Source organism: Lissotriton helveticus, chromosome 1_1, assembly GCF_964261635.1.
Source record: "Lissotriton helveticus chromosome 1_1, aLisHel1.1, whole genome shotgun sequence".
NCBI lineage: Eukaryota > Metazoa > Chordata > Amphibia > Caudata > Salamandridae > Lissotriton > Lissotriton helveticus.
This window is the reverse complement of record NC_136057.1, coordinates 153,253,567-153,276,598: the sequence shown is the minus strand read 5'-3', so window position 1 is coordinate 153,276,598 and position 23,032 is coordinate 153,253,567. Positions and strand designations below refer to the sequence as shown.

The 23,032-nt window shown below is 44.2% G+C and overlaps 1 protein-coding gene across 1 annotated transcript in view; it reads right to left on the bottom strand.

The window, feature by feature from the left end:
• The window catches only part of LOC144776450 (calcium-binding protein 2-like), a 78,748-nt gene that overhangs the window by 40,793 nt on the left and 14,923 nt on the right, over positions 1 to 23,032 (bottom strand). The window contains exons 2-3 of the mRNA XM_078659270.1: positions 11,223 to 11,253; positions 5,509 to 5,652 (exon numbers count right to left, since the gene is read on the bottom strand). Coding sequence (XP_078515396.1) covers positions 5,509 to 5,652; positions 11,223 to 11,253 — 175 coding nt within the window. The remainder of the gene's footprint in view (positions 1 to 5,508; positions 5,653 to 11,222; positions 11,254 to 23,032) is intronic.

Genomic DNA, 23,032 nt, shown 5'->3' with positions numbered 1-23,032 from the left:
CATGGATAGAGCTGTGCTCCAGAGGGTCCTGTTTATGCCATGTCATGGATTGAGCTGCACCTCAGAGGGTCCCTCGTATGTCATGTCATGGATAGAGCTGTGCCTCAGAGGGTCCCTCGTATGTCATGTCATGGATAGAACTATGCCTCAGGGGTCCTATTTATGCCATGTCATGGATAGAGCTGTGCTCCAGAGGGTCCTGTTTATGCCATGTCATGGATAGAGCTGTGCCTCATGGGTCCTGTTTATGCCATGTCATGGATAGAGCTGTGCCTCAGGGGTCCTATTTATGCCATGTCATGGATAGAGCTGTGCCTCATGGGTCCCGTTTATGCCATGTCATGGATAGGGCTGTGCCCAAGAGGGTCCTGTTTATGCCATGTCATGGGTAGAGCTGTGCTCTAGAGGGTCCTGTTTATGCCATGTCATGGATAGAGCTGGGCCTCATGGGTCCTGTTTATGCCATGTCATGGATCGAGCTGTGCCTCAGGGGTCCTGTCTATGTCATGTCATGGATAGAGCTGTGCCTCAGAGGGTCCCTCGTATGCCATGTCATGGATAGAGGTGTGCCTCAGGGGTCCTGTTTATGCCATGTCATGGATAGAGCTGTGCTCCGGAGGGTCCTGTTTATGCCATGTCATGGATAGAGCTGTGCCTCAGGGTTCCTGTTTATGCCATTTCATGGATAGAGCTGTGCTCCAGAGGGTCCTGTTTATGCCATGTCATGGATAGAGCTATGCCTCAGGGGTCCTGTTTATGTCATGTCATGGATAGAGCTGTGCTTCAGGGGGTCCTGTTTATGCCATGTCATGGATAGAGCTGTGCCTCAGGGGTCCTGTTTATGTCACGTCATGGATAGAGCTGTGCTCCAGAGGGTCCTGTTTATGCCATGTCGTGTATAGAGATGTGCCTCAGGGGTCCTGTTTATGTCATGTCATGGGTAGAGCTGTGCCTCAGAGGGTCCCTCGTATGCCATGTCATGGATAGAGGTGTGCTCCAGAGGGTCCTGTTTATGCCATGTCATGGATAGAGCTGTGCCTCAGAGGATCCCTCGTATGTCATGTCATGGACAGAGCTGTGTTTCAGAGGGTCCCTCGTATGCCATGTCATAGACAGAGCTGTGCTTCAGAGGGTCCCTCGTATGCCATGTGATGGACAGAGCTGTGCTTCAGAGGGTCCCTCGTATGCCATGTCATGGATAGAGCTGTGCTCCAGAGGGTCCTGTTTATGCCATGTCATGGATAGAGCTGTGCCTAAGTGATCCTGTGTATGTCATGGATAGAGCTGTATCTCTGGGATTCTGTTTATGCCATGTCATGAATAGGGCTGTGCCTCAGGGGTCCTGTTTATGCCATACCATGTCATGTATACAGCTGTGCTTCAGAGGGTCCTTCATATGTCATGTCATGGATAGAGCTGTGAATCAGAGGTCCTGTTTATGCCATGTCATGGATAGAGCTGTGCCTCGGGGTTCCTGTTTTGCCAATTAATGGATAGAGCTGTGCCTCAGGGGTCCTATTTATGCCATGTCACGGATAGAGAGTGGAGAAGTGTGGCTCAATGGTTAGAGCGGCAGACCCTGATGCAGAGGTCTGGCCCAGGACCAGGGTTCAATTCCTGCCTTGGCTGGTCTCGGCGGATCTTGGGCTCATAATTCCTCGGACCTGATTTCTCGCCTCGGTGCCTACTCTAAGCATGGGTCCCACGCTGCAACTCTGGGCAATAGCTTGCTTAGTCTCCACAACGGCCCCCTACAGCGCTAGGGATGCCTGGTTGCACCCTGGGGATGCCCAGGAGTGGACATTTCACGGGGAAAAACCAGGAAGGGTTCCCTAGCGGTATGAGTACAGCGCCAGGACACTCAGGAGTATCAGTGCGCTTTACGAGTACGGCTACATAGAGCTGTGCTCCAGAGGTTCCTGTTTATGCCATGTCATGGATAGAGCTGTGCCTCAGGGGTCCTATTTATGCCATGTCATGGATAGAGCTGTGCCCAGGGGACCTATTTATGCCATGTCACGGATAGAGCTGTGCTCCAGAGGGTCCTGTTTATGCCATGTCATGGATAGAGCTGTGCCTCAGGGGTCCTATTTATGCCATGTCATGGATAGAGCTGTGCTCCAGAGGGTCCTGTTTATGCCATGTCATGGATAGAGCTGTGCTCCAGAGGGTCCTGTTTATGCCATGTCATGGATAGAGCTGTGCCTCATGGGTCCTGTTTATGCCATGTCATGGATAGAGCTGGTCCTCAGGGGTCCTATTTATGCCATGTCATGGATAGAGCTGTGCCTCATGGGTCCTGTTTATGCCATGTCATGGATAGGGCTGTGCTCAGGAGGGTCCTGTTTATGCCATGTCATGGGTAGAGATGTGCTCCAGAGGGTGCTGTTTATGCCATGTCATGGATAGAGCTGTGCCTCATGGGTCCTGTTTATGCCATGTCATGGATCGAGCTGTGCCTCAGGGTCCTGTCTATGTCATGTCATGGATAGAGCTGTGCCTCAGAGGGTCCCTCGTATGCCATGTCATGGATAGAGGTGTGCCTCAGGGGTCCTGTTTATGCCATGTCATGGATAGAGCTGTGCCTCATGGGTCCTGTTTATGCCATGTCATGGATAGAGCTGTGCCTCAGGGGTCCTATTTATGCCATGTCATGGATAGAGCTGTGCCTCATGGGTCCTGTTTATGCCATGTCATGGATAGGGCTGTGCTCAGGAGGGTCCTGTTTATGCCATGTCATGGGTAGAGCTGTGCTCCAGAGGGTCCTGTTTATGCCATGTCATGGATAGAGCGTTGCCTCATGGGTCCTGTTTATGTCATGTCATGGATCGAGCTGTGCCTCAGGGTCCTGTCTATGTCATGTCATGGATAGAGCTGTGCCTCAGAGGGTCCCTCGCATGCCATGTCATGGATAGAGGTGTGCCTCAGGGGTCCTGTTTATGCCATGTCATGGATAGAGCTGTGCTCCAGAGGGTCCTGTTTATGCCATGTCATGGATAGAGCTGTGCCTCAGGGTTCCTGTGTATGCCATGTCATGGATAGAGCTGTGCTCCAGAGGGTCCTGTTTATGCCATGTCATGGATAGAGCTGTGCCTCAGGGGTCCTGTTTATGTCATGTCATGGATAAGCTGTGCTCCAGAGGGTCCTGTTTATGCCATGTCATGGATAGAGCTGTGCCTCAGGGGTCCTGTTTATGTCATGTCATGGATAGAGCTGTGCTCCAGAGGGTCCTGTTTATTCCATGTCGTGTATAGAGCTGTGCCTCAGGGGTCCTGTTTATGTCATGTCATGGATAGAGCTGTGCCTCAGAGGGTCCCTCGTATGCCATGTCATGGATAGAGCTGTGCCTCAGGGGTCCTGTTTATGCCATGTCATGGAAAGAGATGTGCTTCAGAGGGTCCCTGGTATGTCATGTCATGGACAGAGCTGTGTTTCAGAGGGCCCCTCGTATGCCATGTCATGGACAGAGCTGTGCTTCAGAGGGTCCCTCGTATGCCATGTCATGGACAGAGCTGTGCTTCCGAGGGTCCCTCGTATGCCATGTCATGGATAGAGCTGTGCTTCAGAGGGTCCCTCGTATGTCATATCATGGATAGAGATGTGCTTCAGAGGGTCCCTCGTCTGCCATGTCATGGATAGAGCTGCGTTCCAGAGGGTCCTGTTTATGCCATGTCATGGATAGAGCTGTGCTCTAGAGGGTCCTGTTTATGCCATGTCATGGATAGAGATGTGCTTCAGTGGGTCCCTCGTATGTCGTGTCATAGACAGAGCTGTGCTTCAGAGGGTCCCTCGTCTGCCATGTCATGGATAGAGCTGTGTTCCAGAGGGTCCTGTTTATGTCATGTCATGGATAGAGCTGTGCTCCAGAGGGTCCTGTTTATGCCATGTCATGGATAGAGCTGTGCCTCAGGGGTCCTGTTTATGCCATGTCATGGATAGAGCTGTGCTTCAGAGGGTCCATCGTATGTCATGTCATGGATAGAGCTGTGCTTCAGAGGGTCCCTTGTATGTCATGTCATGGACAGAACTGTGCTTCAGAGGGTTCCTCATATGCCATGTCATGGATAGAGCTGTGCTTCAAAGGGTCCCTCGTATGTCATGTCATGGACAGAGCTCTGCATCAGAGGATCCCTCGTATGCCTTGTCAATGATAGAGCTGTGCTCCAGAGGGTCCTGTTTATGCCATGCCATGGATAGAGCTGTGCTCCAGAGGGTCCTGTTTATGCCATGTCATGGATTGAGCTGCACCTCAGAGGGTCCCTCGTATGTCATGTCATGGATAGAGCTGTGCCTCAGAGGGTCCCTCGTATGTCATGTCATGGACAGAGCTGTGCCTCAGGGCTCTTGTTTATGCCATGTCATGGACAGAGCTGTGCCTCAGGGCTCTTGTTTATGACATGTCATGGATAGAGCTGTGTCTGTGTGAGTGCCTTTATGCCATGTCATGAAGAGAGCTGTGATCCAGAGGGACCAGTTTATGCCAGGTCATGAATAGAGTTGTGCTCCAGAGGGTCCTGTTTATGCCATGTCATGAATAGAGCTGTGCTCCAGAGGGTCCTGTATATGTCATGTTATGGATAGAGCTGTGCCACAGGGGTCCTGTTTATGCCATGTCATGGATAGACCTGTGCCGCAGGGGTCCTGTTTATGCCATGTCGTGTATAGAGCTGTGCCTCAGGGGTCCTGTTTATGCCATGCCATGGATGGAGCAGTGCCTCAGAGACCCTGTGTATGCCATGTCATGGATAGAGCTGTGCTTCAGGGGTCCTGTTTATCCCATATCTTGGATAGAGCTGTGTCTCTGGGGGTCCTGTTTATCCCATGTCTTGGATAGAGCTGTGCCTCAGGGGTCCTATATATGAGGAGACATTGTTTACAACGAATGCGCTACAACGCATTCCATAACAACGCGGTTGTTACAATAACCGTGTTGTTACAACGTGAACCATTACATTGCAAGTAGTTACAATGATTTGCGGTAGGGGGCAGAAGGTGTTGGATTTACAATCGAACACCTTCCCTGCTGTTGCACAAACTTTCCTGAGTCCAGCGCACCCCCTACAGTAAGTCGTTGTAACGACTTGCGATGTAATGGTTCTCGTTGTAACAACGTGGTCGTTGTAACAACCGTGTTGTAATGGAATGCGTTGTAGCGCATTCGTTGTAAAGAGATACATCCCTATTTATGCCTTATCATGGATAGAGCTGTGCCTCCGGGGTCCTATTTATGACATGTCATGGATAGAGCTGTGCCTCAGGGGTCCTATTTATGCCATGTCATGGATAGAGCTGTGCCTCAGGGGTCCTATTTATGACATGTCATGGATAGAGCTGTGCCTCAGGGGTCCTATTTATGCCATGTCATGGATAGAGCTGTGCCTCAAGGGTCCTATTTATGACATGTCATGGATAATGCTGTGCCTCGTGGGTCCTGTCCATGGCAGCCTCAGTGTTGGCTCTCCCCTGGCACCACCACCCACACTCACTCCTCCTCGCCCCCACACTCACTCCTCATCTTGATGTGCTGGGAGATCTCGATCAGCTCCATCTCGGTGGGCATGTACCCCATGGTGCGCATGCACTCGCCCAGGTCCTTGTAGCTGATGTATCCATCGCGGTCCGTGTCGAACTCCTTGAAGGCTTCGAGGAGCTCTGAGGGGGAAGACGAGAGAGCGCATGCGTTAGGGTTCAATCAATACCAAAAACAGATCACCCGCTGCTGCGCTTACCATTCACTCAAACTGTTAGGTGGGCAAAGGGGGGTCAAGGTGATCCAAGCTCATCCATGGATCCCATGGACTCCCTTTCATGCCAGGTCATGTGCTGTGATGGTGTTGTTAGGCCAAAGGTCAAGTGATGTCACAACCCCTGTTATATTCAATATACTAATCAGCAGGGTGGAAAGATTTTGTCCTGGGAATTAAAAACTAAAGGTAATTGCAGTTGTGTTGCTACACTTAAAATATGTCCGTTCTAATTGAACTGGAGAAGATGCAGAGATGTAGGTAATTTTGGAAGGACCCACCACACAATTAGAACCAAGCGAGGCCCCTGTGACCTTAAAACAAAGTGAGATCTCGGGACCGACAGTGCTTTTGGCAAACAGTAACATTGGATCCTCTTGTAGACTTGTTTAACTAACATGATGCTGATGGAGCAAGGTAGTGGCAAAACATTTTGTGTACCCCTTGTCATAATAACATGTATTAATCGAGTGGAGTGTTAAAACTAATCAACAAAAAGAAAAGCACACACAGAAAAGTACACATGGGATACTAATTTGCTCATGTTGCAAACTGTAATACATTAATCCTGTGAAATTGTCATACTAATATAGTGCAATAATGCTTTTAAGTGAGTATAGCTATGCGTGTATGCTTATTATAAGCATGTTTTTAGGCAAAACAAAGAAAATTGGTAAGTAAACTGTGCATTTTCATTGCTTTTTGCTAGGTAACCATTAACAGGGTAAAACTTAGAATGGTGGGAGGTAAACAGAAGGGCTTTACTTCAAAATCTAACATTTAATTGTGTTTGTTTCTATAATAGTTTCCATTAAGGACCGTGCGGGCTAGTAAAAAATGAAGGTTTTTCGAGACTCTGAGAGAGTGTGACACTAGTACACATGCGCGACTGTGCTCGAGAGATGTACGAGCAGCCTGTGCCTGGGCTACTGGTGTCAAGGTTAGCGTGGCCCAGAAAAGCGGAATGGTGCCAAAGGAGATGCTCGAGTTGTGAGCCTGGGAAAATTGAGTGAAGTATCGACATTAAGGACAGGAAGATGTGCAACAAAACCAAACAATTATGACCACATGAGAATTATGGAAGTGACTTTGCAAATTTTGGACAATGAGGAGATGAGGTGATCTTCACCACCCTTTGAATGGACCAATGAGAAATGAGTATGGACCCTAAAGTGTCAAGTTTTAGTTAGATAGTTAGTGAAAAAGGTGTATAAAAGAGGCCGTTCGGAAGAGAGAAAAAAAGCTGCTTTTCAAATTTATTTTCAAACCACAACATGCTGTCGTACTGAACGATTTTTGGGTGCAAAAGACTTTGACATTTTCTTGACTTTAACTTTTGATGGGTACGGAGTCCTGATGGGAGGTAGACATCGAGGAAGATAGAGAGGCTGGGCCCGATTCACAGAATGAACTTAAGACTCAATCCTAAACTTACTACTATTTTTGTATTCACAGAATACACTTACTACTTTTGGCATTCACAGAATGCACTTACTACTTTTGGTATTCTCAGAAGTTAGGATTTTGTCTTAAGTCTGTCTTAGGTTTGTCTAAAAAGTATAGAGTTGCTTGATTTACAAATGTGTTCCACCCGTTTCACTCCACCACGACAAGGACCCACTCAGAAGCCCTCGGCTGCCTTCCCTGGGCAGGGCTTCTGCTTGGGTGCCAGGGTGTGTATTTAGAGGCCCATAAAGGGAGGGGAAGGGAGGGTTCTGGGACAGGAAGAGGTGGCGTCTGAAGGGGGTGACTCAGGAGCAGAGTCACTGACAGACACCCCTCAGTGTGTCAACACATATTCAATCTTTTCACAAACTCCAGTAAAGCTGTTCGTGGTTACTTTCATTGGTCAGTAACAGACTGCACTTTAAGACCCTGCTTGTCACTTCCGGCCACTTCGGGGGTCAATGTTCTTGCATCAGAGATCTATGCGGAACCGACGGTCAGTAACTTTAGAGGGTTCATGTACCTGCTGTCGAGCACTGCATATAACGTGCAGGTCATGTTTTCTTTTCTTTGTAAAACAGCTCTGTGCGTTAATGCGTTTATCACAGAGAACATGCAAATTACAAGCTGCAGTCATGGTGGAACAGCTTAACAGCTTAGAGAGGTCTGCACATAACAACACGTCACCTGCAATCCCTTGTTTTGGACATGGGCATTATATTATTAAATTAATCTGTCAGTATGCTAAGGCTGCTTAAAAGAGTTCCCCTGTATTGATAGTGATCATATTTATCAAGCGCACAAATGCCCGGCGGCTTCTAGGCGCTGACATGTATCAGAAATAAAGCACCCAAGGGTTCAGACAGGGGATGAGAAACCCCAGGACTTGAGCAGTTTTCTAAAACGAGTAAGATTCTGTTGGTTCTTAAGCTCCCAGGGGTCTTTATTCTGATATTTACTGTTGTGCAATACACTGAACATCCCCCCCCCCCACTCTCCCGGGTGCTTGATTGCATCTTGGTATGGAAGCTGTTTTCAATGCAGCTGAGAGCAGAGTCCTCCCTGGTGCAAACCAGGTGAACTTTTTCCTCAATTATCCGTGGCCAATCCCGTGGTGTGTTTTATGTGCTGCACAAGAGCCCTGAAGACCTCACGTTTCTTAACTGGAAGCCAGTGTCACCCCACTGAGGCCAGACAGACTGACAGATATTTGGTTGTTTTTTGAGGAGGCAGGTGGTTGCGTTCTGCAGAAGCTGGAGTTTCTTTAGTGAAAGTTATTCGGAATATAGCAACTTATTTCGCATGGGTTTACAACGCATGCAATTACAACACAGTTGTTGCAACGACTGCATTGTTAGAACGCGATACCTTTACATCGCAAGTCATTAGATCGACTTGCTGTAGCGGCGTGCTGGACTTTGGAATAGCATAATTTACTATTCCAACTCCAGTGTGCGCAACAGTAGGGAAGGTGTTGGAATAGTAAATTATACTATTACTTAGGTTAGCGCGCCACCTACAGCAAGTCGATGTAACAACTTGCATTGTAGTGTACTGCAATGTAACAACGCGGTCGTTGTAACCGCATGCATTGTAACACATGAGATGTAATGGCTGTTTTCCGTTGTTGGATGCCCTGATAGCATTCCAACAGTCCAGCCTGGACAATCCCAATGCAGTCACCACTGATTTCTGCAAATCAAGGGAAATAAAGGGAAGAATTTTGCTCAAAGTTTTTAAGATGAAGAAACCGGCAGAGGTAAGTTTATTTATCAGGTCTATAAATGAACGATCAATGTCAAGTTCTTTACTTTCGAGACCGGAGCGGGAAGAGGTCCTAGACACTGGGGCACAAGGACGGGTTCCAAAATTAGAGGTCTTTTCCAAAAAGAAGGACCTCCAAGTCCAGCTTCAAACGATTACATTTCATCCATTTTGCCAGGCCTGGACTGGCCATAGCGGGCACCGGGCAATCCCCGCTGCGCCGCACAGATGGGGGCCGGTTTTTGGCCCCTGGGGGCCGTTTTTGTTACAGGGACGTTTTTGCAGCATCTCCAACCTCCTCCCCACCCCTGAGTGGGGAGGGGGGGTGGCCGAGCACTTTGCCAGGGCCGGTTGTGGTTCCCAGTCCGGCCCTGCGTTTTGCGACATCGCCCATGCAACTGTTGAAGCAGTGAGAGACTTCCTCCACATTGCTAGAAATCGACACAATAATCTGAATGTCGTCAGCGTATGAAGTTGTTGAAAAACCAAAGATTGAATCAATTTGGCTAACGGGCCACATAAACATTAGAAAGTGTGGGGCTCTGTGATGACCCTGGTGGAACGCCACAAGGCAGGGAGAAGGGTTTCTAACTGAATTACCCACGGAAGACCAACTGCTCTCTATTCATAAGGAAAGATTGGAGGAGATTTATTACAGAGCCACGTACCCCTATATTGGCCAAACAATCTAAAGGATCACATGATTCACGGTGTTCAAAGCTGCGGGCAGAGCCAAAAGAATGACCGCAGCCCCCCCCATTGTCCATAATGGATCTTATCTCCTCTGTGGCAGCAACCAGTGCCATTTCAGCACTGTGATCTGTTCTAAATCCATGCAGAGGTTCATCAAGAATTTCGTTTTTAATTTAAAAAAATCCAAAAGGGTACTATTAAGGTGTTTTTCAAGAATTTTCACTGGCAACAGACTGCTGTGTGCGCAGGGGTATAGCTTAAGATTGCGAGGGGGGGTGAGCTTCAGATTTTCCAACAATCACGCTGGCATTGAATGTTAAAATACATTATTCAATAAGCAGGGTGCATGAGAGGGGCTTAAGGGGCAGTGGAAATGGAGAGGTGTGTGGATTGGTAGGAGTATTAAGTGAGAGAAAACATAATATTTTGTAAAAAAAAAAAAAGAGGCCTTTCAAAACAGAGGGCGTTTGTATGTTTTTTTGTCAGTGTGTATGTAAACATTCCAGGTAAAATCTGACAGACACCTCACCATACCCTACGGAAAGCTCTGAACACAAATATTTATCAGAAAAACACCCCAAACACCCTCCTCTGAAGCTACGCCCTTGTGTATGCGCTTGTGTTAAACTGTTAATGCTCCCCTCAGGCAAACCCATGCGTCCTGCGTGTTACATACTCTAACAGGCCTTCGGTCGCCAGAATATAAGGCTGTATTTCATTTGTGAAAATTAAAGTTTTGTATCACTTCTCAATTGTATTTCTCTCTTAATGTGTACCATTTTGAACAGCTCTCTGATCCCTGCGTTGTGTACTGGCCAAGCGTGTATATTCATCCTGGCCCACAATAACAGCATAATTCAGCGATCAGGCGGTCAACTTATTCATAAAGCTGCCTAATAATTCACTTATAATGCTTGACACTTTTACACTCACATAAGACAAAACTGCTATGGGTCATGCCCATCCCCCAGTAGAGTACCAACCCACAGCAATCAATCACCCATATCAGCTGAACTGATATGGAATTACTGACGACTGACGAGATCAAGCATGCACCACTGGGCAATGGAGGAATTTTATTTAGTCTAGGACTGCAGATCCCAACAATCCACATACTATGACCACTTCTTGACATCTCACATAATCAATCAGAAATGGGATGCTATTAACAAAACAAATCTCTCCGCCATTTCTCCCTCCAACCTATGCACAAGACCATAAACTTAAAAAAAAATCTCAGAATAGACAACCCAGTTTACTGAAAACTACAACCTGTGAGCCTCTCCCTCGCACTTCTTCGTCTGTCACATTGCCGAGCGCTGTGCCCCATAACACGCTAATCACACCTCAGTACTCATCATGCATGACTTGGAAACACATAGGATCAAAACAAAGACAACACACTTCCAAACACACATGGTACACTGTGTAGTATGCTACCCGGGTAGTCAAGCGCTTCATCAACCCACGTAGGGGCAGTAGGCACTATATAAATGTTGCAGTACAGTACAATACAATATAGCTCATTCCAAAGGGTCAGGGTAAAAGATTAAAGTTCTAATGCCAGAGACTTACCGTCCATCTCTTCTGGGGCCAGCTCCCGCTCCTACAGCAGCAGAAAGGAAATGACAGAGAGAAGGTGGGCTTTATACAGAGTATAAAGAATTGTGGCACACTCCTAGAGGGGAGAGAAACCCACAACTGGGAAGGAAGCCGCGACTGAGTAACACACAAAGGGATGCAGAGAAAGAAGCATAATAAACGAAACCAGTGACATCACTGTATCACATTTTTAGGCTATCGGCCTCATTTAGACCGTGGTGGTCAACTTGCATGCCACCAGGTCAACAAAGGCCAGGGCTGAGCTTCCCTCTGTGGAAGGACTGCCGGCCGCATTACAGGCCTCTATGCCTTCCAAACAATCAGCAGTGTGATGGTTGTTCTTATAAAAAGATGTTTGTTGCTCCTGCTTAGCAAATTATTTTGTTTTTCAAGAATAAACTTCCAAAGTAGGAGTTTGCTCTTCCAAAACAGAACATCACTGGCCATGGCCACAGGGAGTTTTGTCTCTGCACATGAGGCTATTGAGTAGTTTACCCTTCTCGGACTGCCATGTTTTCCAAGGTGGTCTTGGCAGTTAACTAAATACAACAAAAAAATTCCCACTCACCTGTATTCCTTCTATATGGAGTTAATCCTATATTTTTAAACTGACCCCATTCACTTAGGTCAATTTCTTTTCTTTCATTTCTCATAATTTATTTTTTCAATTGCCAAAATGCACCACAAATCCGTCATTATACATTATAAACAACTTTTCATCAAATATTACAATACATCTCTCAATTCATAATAAATATGACATACAAAAATACAACTTCCTGCCCCACAGCCAATCAACTCCATGCACACCACACATATAACCTTATACATTCATTCAACATTTATCAAAATCCCCCCAAGAAATTCCTATAGGAACAACTTGGAGATATTTACTATAAATGGGAGCCCGAAACTCCAACAGAAAAATACAAATCATCAGGTTTTTTCAATATTAAAAAATCCCATAGGCAAAATGGATAAATCAGCAATATCGATAATGAACCAATTTAAAATAGAAAGACCAATTAGATTAAATGAAAACTGGATTACAACGGCCCTTTATGGGAAAAGCCAACATTGACAGAATAAACCAAGAAGACCTAAGGAGGAAAAATATAAATATAGTGAATCCCTAAAACTTTGCTCATGGAATATGAATGGGGTATGTTTAAAAATAAAAAATGCATACCTAACATCAATGCCAAACAACTATCAGATTATATTTTTATAGGAAACTTGGTCTTCAAACTCCGTATTGCTTGAAGGTTACAAAGGATATTTTGAACCGGCAATCAAACAAAACAAATATGGACGCCCCAGCGGCGGCCTGGCAACATTTATTGCCATAGACCTGAAAGTGGAGCATGAACAAGTGATTATGAATCTATTAACAGTAAAGCTACAGTACATCGAAAACAATGAATCAAATCATTATTATTAATACACTTTACAACAAGCTCAAGGAAGAACATGAGCACTATTCTTATCAGTTTCTTATTACAGCAAATGATTGAGGACCCATTCACTTACTATATTATCTCAGGGGACTTTAACCTAAATCTACTTGTGCCCTGTTTAGGAGACAACATAATCCGGCAACAGGATTATTTATGGGCAATCCCTCAGCAAACAATACCTGCGGTAATTAGTACCACACAAAGTAAAATAGCATTAACCTTCCTTAAAGATTTCGAAGCGATGGGATTAAGAATTTTAAATGGGAGGCTTCCACAAGGCACACATCCACAAAGGACATATCATTCACGTAGTAACAAATCAAGAATCGATTACATAATGGCATCTTTGAATATTTTCAAGATAACATCCTTCCATATGGAGAAAATGACCGATAGCGATCATAGCCAGCAAGTACTTGTTAAAAAGCTACACCTTATACAACATAAAATATATGCAACTGTACCCGGGCAGACAGCAACAATTAATTATAGGAGACTAAACTGGAAAGAAGACTCAAAAGAAGCTACCAACAAACTGGCTCAAAAATTGGTTAAAGAAAGCTTTGAAGAGGAATCTTTGTCTGGAAGGGAAAGATGGGTGTATTTCATACAAAAACTAGTTAAAACGCATGTCTCAAAAACCCAATATAAGACATACCAAAAGAGTCAAAATGCGGCAAGTAATAAAATCAAATGATCTCACCCTACGCGGATCCTGAGGAGATCACGTAACAGTCTTCAGAAACAGATAAAAAAATGCCCAAATGATCTGGTTTTACGTTCTAACTTAAAAAGTACTAATCATAACCTGCAGAAGTTAATCTGGAATGAAAGAAAGAAAGCAAAGCACAATCTCTGGACTAAGGTGCAGTACACAAGTGAAAAATCAAACTCAAGCGATTTCTGGAAAATTAGAAATGGTTTATCACGACCTATTGAAACAGCTGTATAATCCACATTAAGTGAAGATTGGATCAGATTCTTGACAACACACCTAAATACCAACTGGGAAATTAACCAACAGGAAGCCAGTGTGAATGTGATAGATATGACAAGAAAGGATTGAGACCATGAAATTGACAGAACAAAAAATCAAGCATGCAAACTAATTTGAAAACAAAAAGATGGTGCTCCTGTTCCTAATGGCATTCCATTTGTACTATACAAGGAAAACACGGTTTTATGGGCAGAATATCTCACAAAGGTATTTAAGGAAATTGTCAAGATGCAATAATACCCGAAACATGAAAGGTGTCATTAATATCACCAATATATAAAAAAGGTGATTGGGCACATCCTGGAAATTATCGATTAATTACCTTATAAGACACTGTTGCCAAATTATTTGCAGGAGTCCTACTATCAAAACTAACTGTCTGGGCAAAGGAGAAACAGATAATTCCACCGAATCAAACAGGGTTTATACAAGGATTAGGTACCACAACAAATATATTAGTATTATCAGTATTAATGGATAAATACATTGCAAATAAACAATCACTGTATTTGTGTTTTGTGGACTTTAAATCAGCTTTCGATTGTTCACACAGACAACTACTTTGGCATAAGCTGGAAGAACAAGGTATCCCATCCTCCATCTTAACATCAATCCAATTGCTCTATTCAAACACTTGGGTTAGAGTTTGGATGGGAGATGGTTTGTGTGTAATGAAGTAAATTCCAACTTCCATGGGCCTAAAGCAAGGGTGTGTTTTGGCCCCATTGCTTTTTAGCCTGTTCCTATCAGACTTAACACAAGCGTTGAATGAAGTGAATGCCTATCCTCCAAAATTAGCTAGTACTCAGATATCAAATCTGTTATATGCAGATGATGTTAGCCTATTAAGTCAAACACAGGTTGGGCTGCAACGCCGGATAAATAGGATATCAGCATATTCATAAGCAAATGGAAAGGTTATAAACGAACCCAAGACAAAGATTATGGAGGTTAACAAAAATCTAAGGACAAAGTATAAGCATAAATGGTTCTTCGATAAATCGCAATCAGATCAAGTAAGATCATACAAATACCTGGGAGTACTATTTGACGAAAAAGGAAAATTTAATCCACATAAGGTTGATATACAAAGGAGAGCTAACATCCTATTAACAGCATTTAGAATCTTGCAGAAGTCATTAGGAGCGCCGAGTTGGAAGTATGGAAAAGAATAAAAATGGATAATGTAAATCAAATGTCCAATCTGTTATGGCAGGAACTAAACACAAAAAATGAAGTCTCAGTTTTCGAAGTATTTACACGCCGCTTTAGATTAATATTCAGATAATTCGATCTGGGATATGCCAATATCTTCATATTCATTAAAAAAATCTATTAATAAAATAACAAAACACCTATCAATGTATATTTATTAAGAGTCTTTTGCAAAAAGAAAGCATGCATGGTCATGGTAATGAATGGGTATACAAAAGTGAGAGTCCAATCATATGTAGAAACTCCATGGTCTCTGAAGAAAAAATATATTTTCATAAAAGCTTGATTTGGTGTCTTCCCCGGCTTATGTCGCGTAATGCCTTGGCTTAGATCAGTGGAATTGATGCTCTGTCGCTTATGCAAAATGGGAGAAGAGAATAATATTCATTTGCTGTGTATATGTCCAAAACTTAAAGCTGAAGGAAAATCTATACTCAAGTGACATTTTAATTCCTGCGGAATACAGACTTGTAGACAAGCACTGATAAGATGTCTGCATTCAGACGATATAACACTGAACTCAGCTTTTGTAAAGTTTTTATAATTGATAAGAATGAAGTTAGGCCAGCAAAATCAAATTGAGATGTAATATAGGATGTATATAATATGTAAATTGTATGGAATTGGAACTATTAAGTCTGCTATATTTAATAATAAGAATGACTGATTTATGTATTCATGTTTTTATTAATTTTTTAACTGGACTTTTTTTAGTAGGAATTATTGTTACTATATTGTAGGATTGTAATTAATCAAACAATAAAGAATTCAATTGAACTTGGATAACAATCTTGTTATCTTCCACAGCAGTTGTGACTTGGCCAGGGGAACTTCACACTTGGTCAACACAAGTTTCGGTGGAATAGATCATTAATTCCACCTTCTTCAGGACCTAACATGAATTCTCCTTTTTACTCAAAGCCAGTGGTGTTCGATCTTGCAGAGTCCAGTGCCTGTGCACTTACAGCATCATTAGAAATTCTCGCTATCTTTCATGTTGTACCTGTTATAATTTATCAATGCAGGACTGCAATGTCAGTCCAGAATGTCCTGAATGTGTACACAGCAGAATTCAGTTCTTCAGTGGGCTAAATCATTTCTGTAGCACAGTCTCTGAATGCAATCCTCCAGGCGACAATACTTTCTTCATTGCAAAAGCCAGGAATGATTTTGCCCACTGAAGGGCAGAATAAATCATTGGACATTATCCTCATACTAAGCATTATCTGTATATTAGATTCTTCCATAGACAAGAATTGCGTTCCGCTGCGTGCACATTTATACTAACATTGTGGTACTGCATTTATAAGTTATACCAGGTGCAACAGGAAAGCTAGCAAGAGTTCTTCTGATGCAGTAAGGGGGGAGGCACTGAACTAGGCTCGATCAAACGCCACTGGCTTCGAAGAAAGAGGCAAATTCATGTCAGGTCCTGAAGAAGGTGTATAAATCATCTGTTCCACCAAATGGGGTCAGTTTCTCAATAAATGATTAAGAGGGTGAGCAGGAATATTTTGTTGTGTTTAGTTTACTTTCCACTTTGTCATACCGTACATTTTTATTTGGGGGTGTCCTCTGTGGTTTTGTGCCGGTCTTGATAGGGAAATCTGTCGGCCCACCCTAATAGGGTGAGGCAACCATCACTGTGACCTGACGGCCCGTGCCAGATGAGCCATCAGGTCAGAGGTTTCCGACAGAAACCCGTTCGGTTCTCCACCTCTAAATGGGGTGGCAATAACTGGAAGTTTGGTGGAGTTGAAACACCACTGATTCATGGTGGTGGTGCTGCTCTGCCAAGCTGCCAATGACCAGACAGGTCTGAATACTCTTGTCAGTTCTATACAATGACCCAACAGGTCTGAATACTGTGGTCAGTTCTATACAACGACCTGACAGGTCTGAATACTGTGGTCAGATCTATATACTGATCCGACAGGTCTGAATACTGTGGTCAGTTCTATATACTGACCCGACAGGTCTGAATACTGTGGTCAGTTCTATACAACGACCCGACAGGTCTGAATATTGTGGTCAGTGCTATACAATGACCCGACTGGTCTAAATACTCTGGTCAGTTCTATACAATGATCCGACAGGTCTGAATACTCTGGTCAGTTCTATACAAAGACCGACAGGTCTGAATACTGTGGGCAGTTCTATACAATGACCGACAGGTCTGCATACTATTGTCAGTTCTATACAATGACCCAACAGGTCTGAATACTCTTGTCAGTTCTATACAATGACCCAACAGGTCTGAATACTGTGGTCAGTTCTATACAACGACCTGACAGGTCTGAATACTGTGGTCAGATCTATATACTGATCCGACAGGTCTGAATACTGTGGTCAGTTCTATATACTGACCCGACAGGTCTGAATACTGTGGTCAGTTCTATACAACGACCCGACAGGTCTGAATATTGTGGTCAGTGCTATACAATGACCCGACTGGTCTAAATACTCTGGTCAGTTCTATACAATGACCCGACAGGTCTGAATACTCTGGTCAGTTCTATACAAAGACCGACAGGTCTGAATACTGTGGTCAGTTCTATACAACGACCCGACAGGTCTGAATATTGTGGTCAGTGCTATACAATGACCCGACTGGTCTAAATACTCTGGTCAGTTCTATACAATGACCCGACAGGTCTGAATACTCTGGTCAGTTCTATACAAAGACCGACAGGTCTGAATACTGTGGGCAGTTCTATACAATGACCGACAGGTCTGTAGTGTAGTTCCTATTATCCCAATAGGCTCTGCGCATTGGAATAATACCTTTAATAGTATAGGCCTAGACCAGACGTTAACTAGGACTACTACTGTCGATATTAGACTTAAAGGTTTGGGTTTGCCAGCTAGCTCAGAGTTCACTAGAAACTTTCTCGAATAGGCAAGGAGGAGTTGAACCTCCCTGGATAGACAAGAAGGGATTTAGTTTCTGACAACCATAGAACATGACAACTTTGCTCTCCCCTAAGCAAGAGTGTATCTCGAGAGTCGTGTGAACAAAAGGCAATTTATTTTACTCAGTCAGTACGTGCATTCTTAGTCTCATCAGTTTGTAGAGAAAAGGAAGAGACGGGCGTGTTCAATAAAAGATGTTATTTATTGATCAGTCTCTTTTCTCATACAAGAGAAATGGATCGATATTATTGCAATACTTATGGTTAAGTAAAGTGCATACATTAAAAGCAGAAGTATAAAATAATACTGTAAAAACATTGATATGGTTTCTAAGCCATATGAAGGTTTAAAATGAATAAAATATATTACATACACATATACATTTGGTTAATCGTACTCAACTGGTGTTTCTAGCTACGCCTACCCCGTGTATCTGACCTAAGCCTAATACGTGGGCGGGAATAGAAAGTTACAGTTTACGTTAAGTTTGTTTTGCCAAGTGACTGACTAAAGAATTCTCTGTGAGGGGTTATTCAGTTCTGTACCTGGAATCTAGGATGGATGAGGGATGGTATCTCTCGTCTCTGGTCTCGATATTCCAGGCTGCCTGCGAGGGCTACCCGGAAGCGCCGGAGCTGGATTTCTCGGCAGGAGAAATAGGCAGCTGCTCGTTCTCAGCGCGTCAGGAAGGCGGGGCTGCGCCAGCGGGGTCTGCTCTGCTCTGGGCTTCGGCAAGTCTGGCTGCTCCGTTCTCGTCACCACCGCGTGTGTTTGCATAGGGCAATATCGGTAATATTTACACCTTTAAGGTGCCGAGATTGACGTAAGGATGGACATAGATACGTCAATAAGGATGTCATACGACCAGGTCGTTAGCACATTCTTTTGCTGAAGTTCTCGGTGAAATCAAAACAATGGCCGCAGGGTTTTTCCCAGGTCTGTCATAGGTTTGATTTGTTTTGAGAACTCCGTATGCCTTATCAGGGGCTGGAGGAATATCGCTTGTCTAATTAGATGGCAAGCGTTATGACCTAATCAGATAACACGTTCCTGTGCCGTAGTGTGGCTTTATCAGATAACGGTTCCTGCATCATGGGGGTTTTCTGCCTCATGAGATGGCTGCTAGTTAACTTGTTAGTTTGCTAACCAGAATAGGGTCAGGAATAGGGGGATCGATACAGAATCTATAGGAATACATCACAGGTCTGCATACTATTGTCAGTTCTATACAAAGACCGACAGGTCTGAATACTGCGGACAATTCCATACATTGACCCGACAAGTCTGAATACTGTGGTCAGTTCTATACAATGACCCAACAGGTCTGAATACTGTGGTCAGTTCTATACAATGACCCGACAGGTCTGAATACTGTGGTCAGTTCTATACAATGACCCAACAAGTCTGAATACTGTGGTCCGTTCTATACAAAGACCGAGAGGTCTGAATACTGTGGGCAATTCCATACATTGACCCGACAGGTCTGAATACTGTGGTCAGTTCTATACTCACATATGAATAATGCATCCAGATCTGGAGTGCAGTTCTAGACGTCTGTTCCTTGTTCTGGAGTGCAGTTCTAGACGTCTGTTCCTAGTTCATGAGGGCAGTTCTAGACTTCTGTTCCATATATTTGTGCCAGTTTTTGAAAGGCAGATCTGTAGAACTGTGCTGAGTTATGGAGTCTGCAGCTGGGGAATAATGTCCAGTTCTGGACGGGAGGCTGGCATGGGGGCATCTGGTGCACTATTGGCTGTATGTAGGTGCCCTTTACAGTATTACATCTATGTCTGGAGGGCACATATATGGTAACGTGCCCTGCTCTAATGGACATAGCCAGGGCCAATAGAATCATGGGATTCTACAGGTGCTGCATCTTTGCACGATTGTGGCTTTACATTACATGCCACATATTACACCACCTGCTGCTTCATTTGCAGATTCTGGAAAAAATATTTGTCTACATCTAACAGATCAAAAGTTAATTAGAAGGGCCACACTTGTTGCTGCATAGGGGTAGACCCTTTGCAAAGGTTAATTGGACACCTGTCAGTTGTGGATTGCTGTTTTCATGTGTTAAACCAGTGCCAATGAGGTAAAACACTTACACAAATAGTATTAGATGGCAAAACAGAAGAATAACATGTTCACAGAAAATGCAGCCTTATGTTGCAAAATGTGCCTTTTCTTGTATTTGGGCATCCATGCCGCATAATTTGTGGCGGTGTGATTGGCAGTATTATGTCCAGTTCTGGGGCATGCCTGGAGGACACCGTTGGCTGTACTCGGATTATAGTGTCCTGCACTCAGGGCCATGTCTCCAGAATGCAGATGTAGGGCACACAACTGGAGCCTGGGCTACAAGGGGAGATACAGGCATGTACACAGGGTGGGAAGGGCTGATGGGGCGAGAAACTGGAGGGACCCACTTTTATATACAGAATGAACCCTGTCCAAGAGTCTGCGCATTTCATATGAAGAACAGGAAGGAGAATTGTTATATTTATTTATTGCTCTAAATATTTAATTTTAGAATGCTCGAGTGTATATAAAAAGTTGATTTGTGTCAGTCTGATTTTACAATAATGGTTTAACATTTACACATATAAGGACTCTGTTGCACTTTAACATCTATAAATAGTACGTTAGTTAAATGTGTCCACTACGTTTGAAGCCAGTGTTCAATTGATGCACAATTGCTGTGTGTAAAATGTATTTGTGTAATCTCCACTTGATGTACGTGATCCTTTAGATTGGTTCGCGACCCCTTGTACTCCATTGCTTCTCGTCTAGGTTTGCACTATATACATACATACATACATACTCGAACCCCCTGCCGACAGATGGTATCAAACATGAGAGCCAGCCTGCACAGGTCCTTTGCATGTAACATGGGATCCCCTGGCCCTGCCTTACAGGCATCAGCAGGCTGACAAGCGCTGCAATTTGATGGCAACGTCCGCTGGGTTGGGACACAAATTGTTATGCCTCACTTGCTTGCTAAGGGGGGTGAACTCAAAAGCTAATTTCTTTCCCATTTTTCTCAGAGCTGAAGACTGTAGTTGTTTTTGATCTCACTTGGTTCCCTAATTGCTGGGAAACCTTTGAAAAGGAGTGTGCAGTGTTGGTTCACTGTCTGTAGTTTTATCAACAATGACATTCCTTGTCTTCTGTTTGCTTTTGAAATCCAAAGACAACACGTTTCAGCAGGTTCTATTAAATAGTGGACCAGGCTCAGAAGCACTTTGCTAATATGATTTTTTTTCCGTGGAGTTCTTCTTCCTGAATTGCTCCTCTTTTGTTAATAAAAGTTTTAACAGCTTACTTTAGATTCCAATTGTCCAAGTAAGGATAAAGATACCTCAGTTTGATCACAACATTAACTAAGTACCTGTCACTAGCCAGAACATGCTGAGATCACATGTCCAGGAACCATTGTCAAGGCTTTTCTTCAGGACCTGGAGTACATGGTCTTACTGAAATTTTGAGGTAGTCCCAGATAAAAAGAGGCAGAAGCCATTCAAAGTCCAAACAATTGCAAAGCACTGGTGTTCAGTCACTGCTCATGTTCTGTTCTCTAGTAAGAGGACGTCGATTGATGCTTTCTTCCTTTTCCATTGTGTTGTTACAGACCAGCACCAACTTCCTTGCCTAAGATGAGTCCATTCAGCCTTTCATCCTTCTGACATCGATAACATCAGTAACATTGATTAGGGTAATAATAAATATTTGTCATTCATTGCCAAGGTTCCCCAAGAGGTGAATGTTCACTTTTGAAATACAGTTTATGTTCTGTCTGTTCTATGAAGGGCTGGCCACACCCAGGAAGGGTTCACAGGGGCCTTGGTGGCACTCACTAGTTTACGTTACATGTGCAGTCAGGCTAGTTTGGATTCTCCTAAGAGCGCGTCCTAGGTGGCCCTGGGTGTCCACCATGTCCTGATCTGCCTCTTGAAGAATTGTGGCAACCTTTACCCTTGAGTCACATGGTTTAATCCTGTTCAGTAAGGCTCTCGACCTGCACTCGAGTAAAGTTAGCAGTTGCCTTCATGATGGGGTAGGGCCACTCTACTTGCACTCCAGAACACAGGGCCACCCGGCTTCCTAGCCAGGGCTCCCTGACCTTCCTGGTATCCAGAACCGGTAACTGAGTGTCAACATCAGTCCTTTGTCATTGCCTGGCTGGTCTGAGAGGTTGTCACATCAGCTGGGAACCCTTCTTCCTCACTTCCAGCATCATCAGTTGAGGAGTTCACAGACAGGGTGAGCAAAAGCAAACAAAATGGGAAACCCCCACTTTGTTCTGAAGCACCTCCCAAAGGATGAGCAGCTGTCATGGCAGCAGGATCTCCCGCTTGCTCCTGATTGGCTGCTCCGAGGCTTCCATCATGCTGTTGAATGTTCTGTTGAAGCATTCAACCACGCCATTGGCCTGGGGGAGGAAGGAGGCGGAGCCGTGACCTCCACTCTGTCCCACACTCCCTTGATCCAGACTCTGGATGTGGTTGGGCAGAGGGATTCTTCGGCTGTCAGACACCCTCTGTGTGAGGGCTCCACCCTGGGAGGAGATCTCAATCAAAGGTCACGGCCACTACATGGGTAGTTGGGCTCTACAACACTACTGCCCCGGGCACTTCTTGAGAGGTCCAGGACCCCCATATGTATTCATGCACCAAGGCCTATTTCCTTAAGTCAACCTTTCTCATCATGTTTTCACTTTGTTTACCTCTTCTTTGATCGGGCCAGGATATTGCCCTGTGTTTAAGACCTCATTACTCATGCAGAACTTGCTGTCTGGATAGTACTTGATCGACTGCTGATTTGTTTGACTTTTTTAACAGCCATTTCTGCACAAAGCAAAAACTTAGATGTAGCCACTGCTAGGTAACCTTGACGCCACCCTTCAGTGTTCTTACCTCTGGTACCATATTCCTCTCTCCCTCATTATTGACTTTTTCTTTCTTCTGTCCTGCATCAAATATGACCCATTTCTGTCTCTCGATGCAGCTGCCACTCATACTCTTGCTTCACAGCACTGCCATGAGGCTGGGTATAGGGTAGTTAGGCATGGCCCCCTTTTGTACTCAGTCATAATCTTTATTCGGCAAATTAATCACCATAAAAGAAATACAAATACATATACATTTACCAATTCTCCATAAAATTATTAAAACAAATAAAAGAGGATGCACAACAGACTC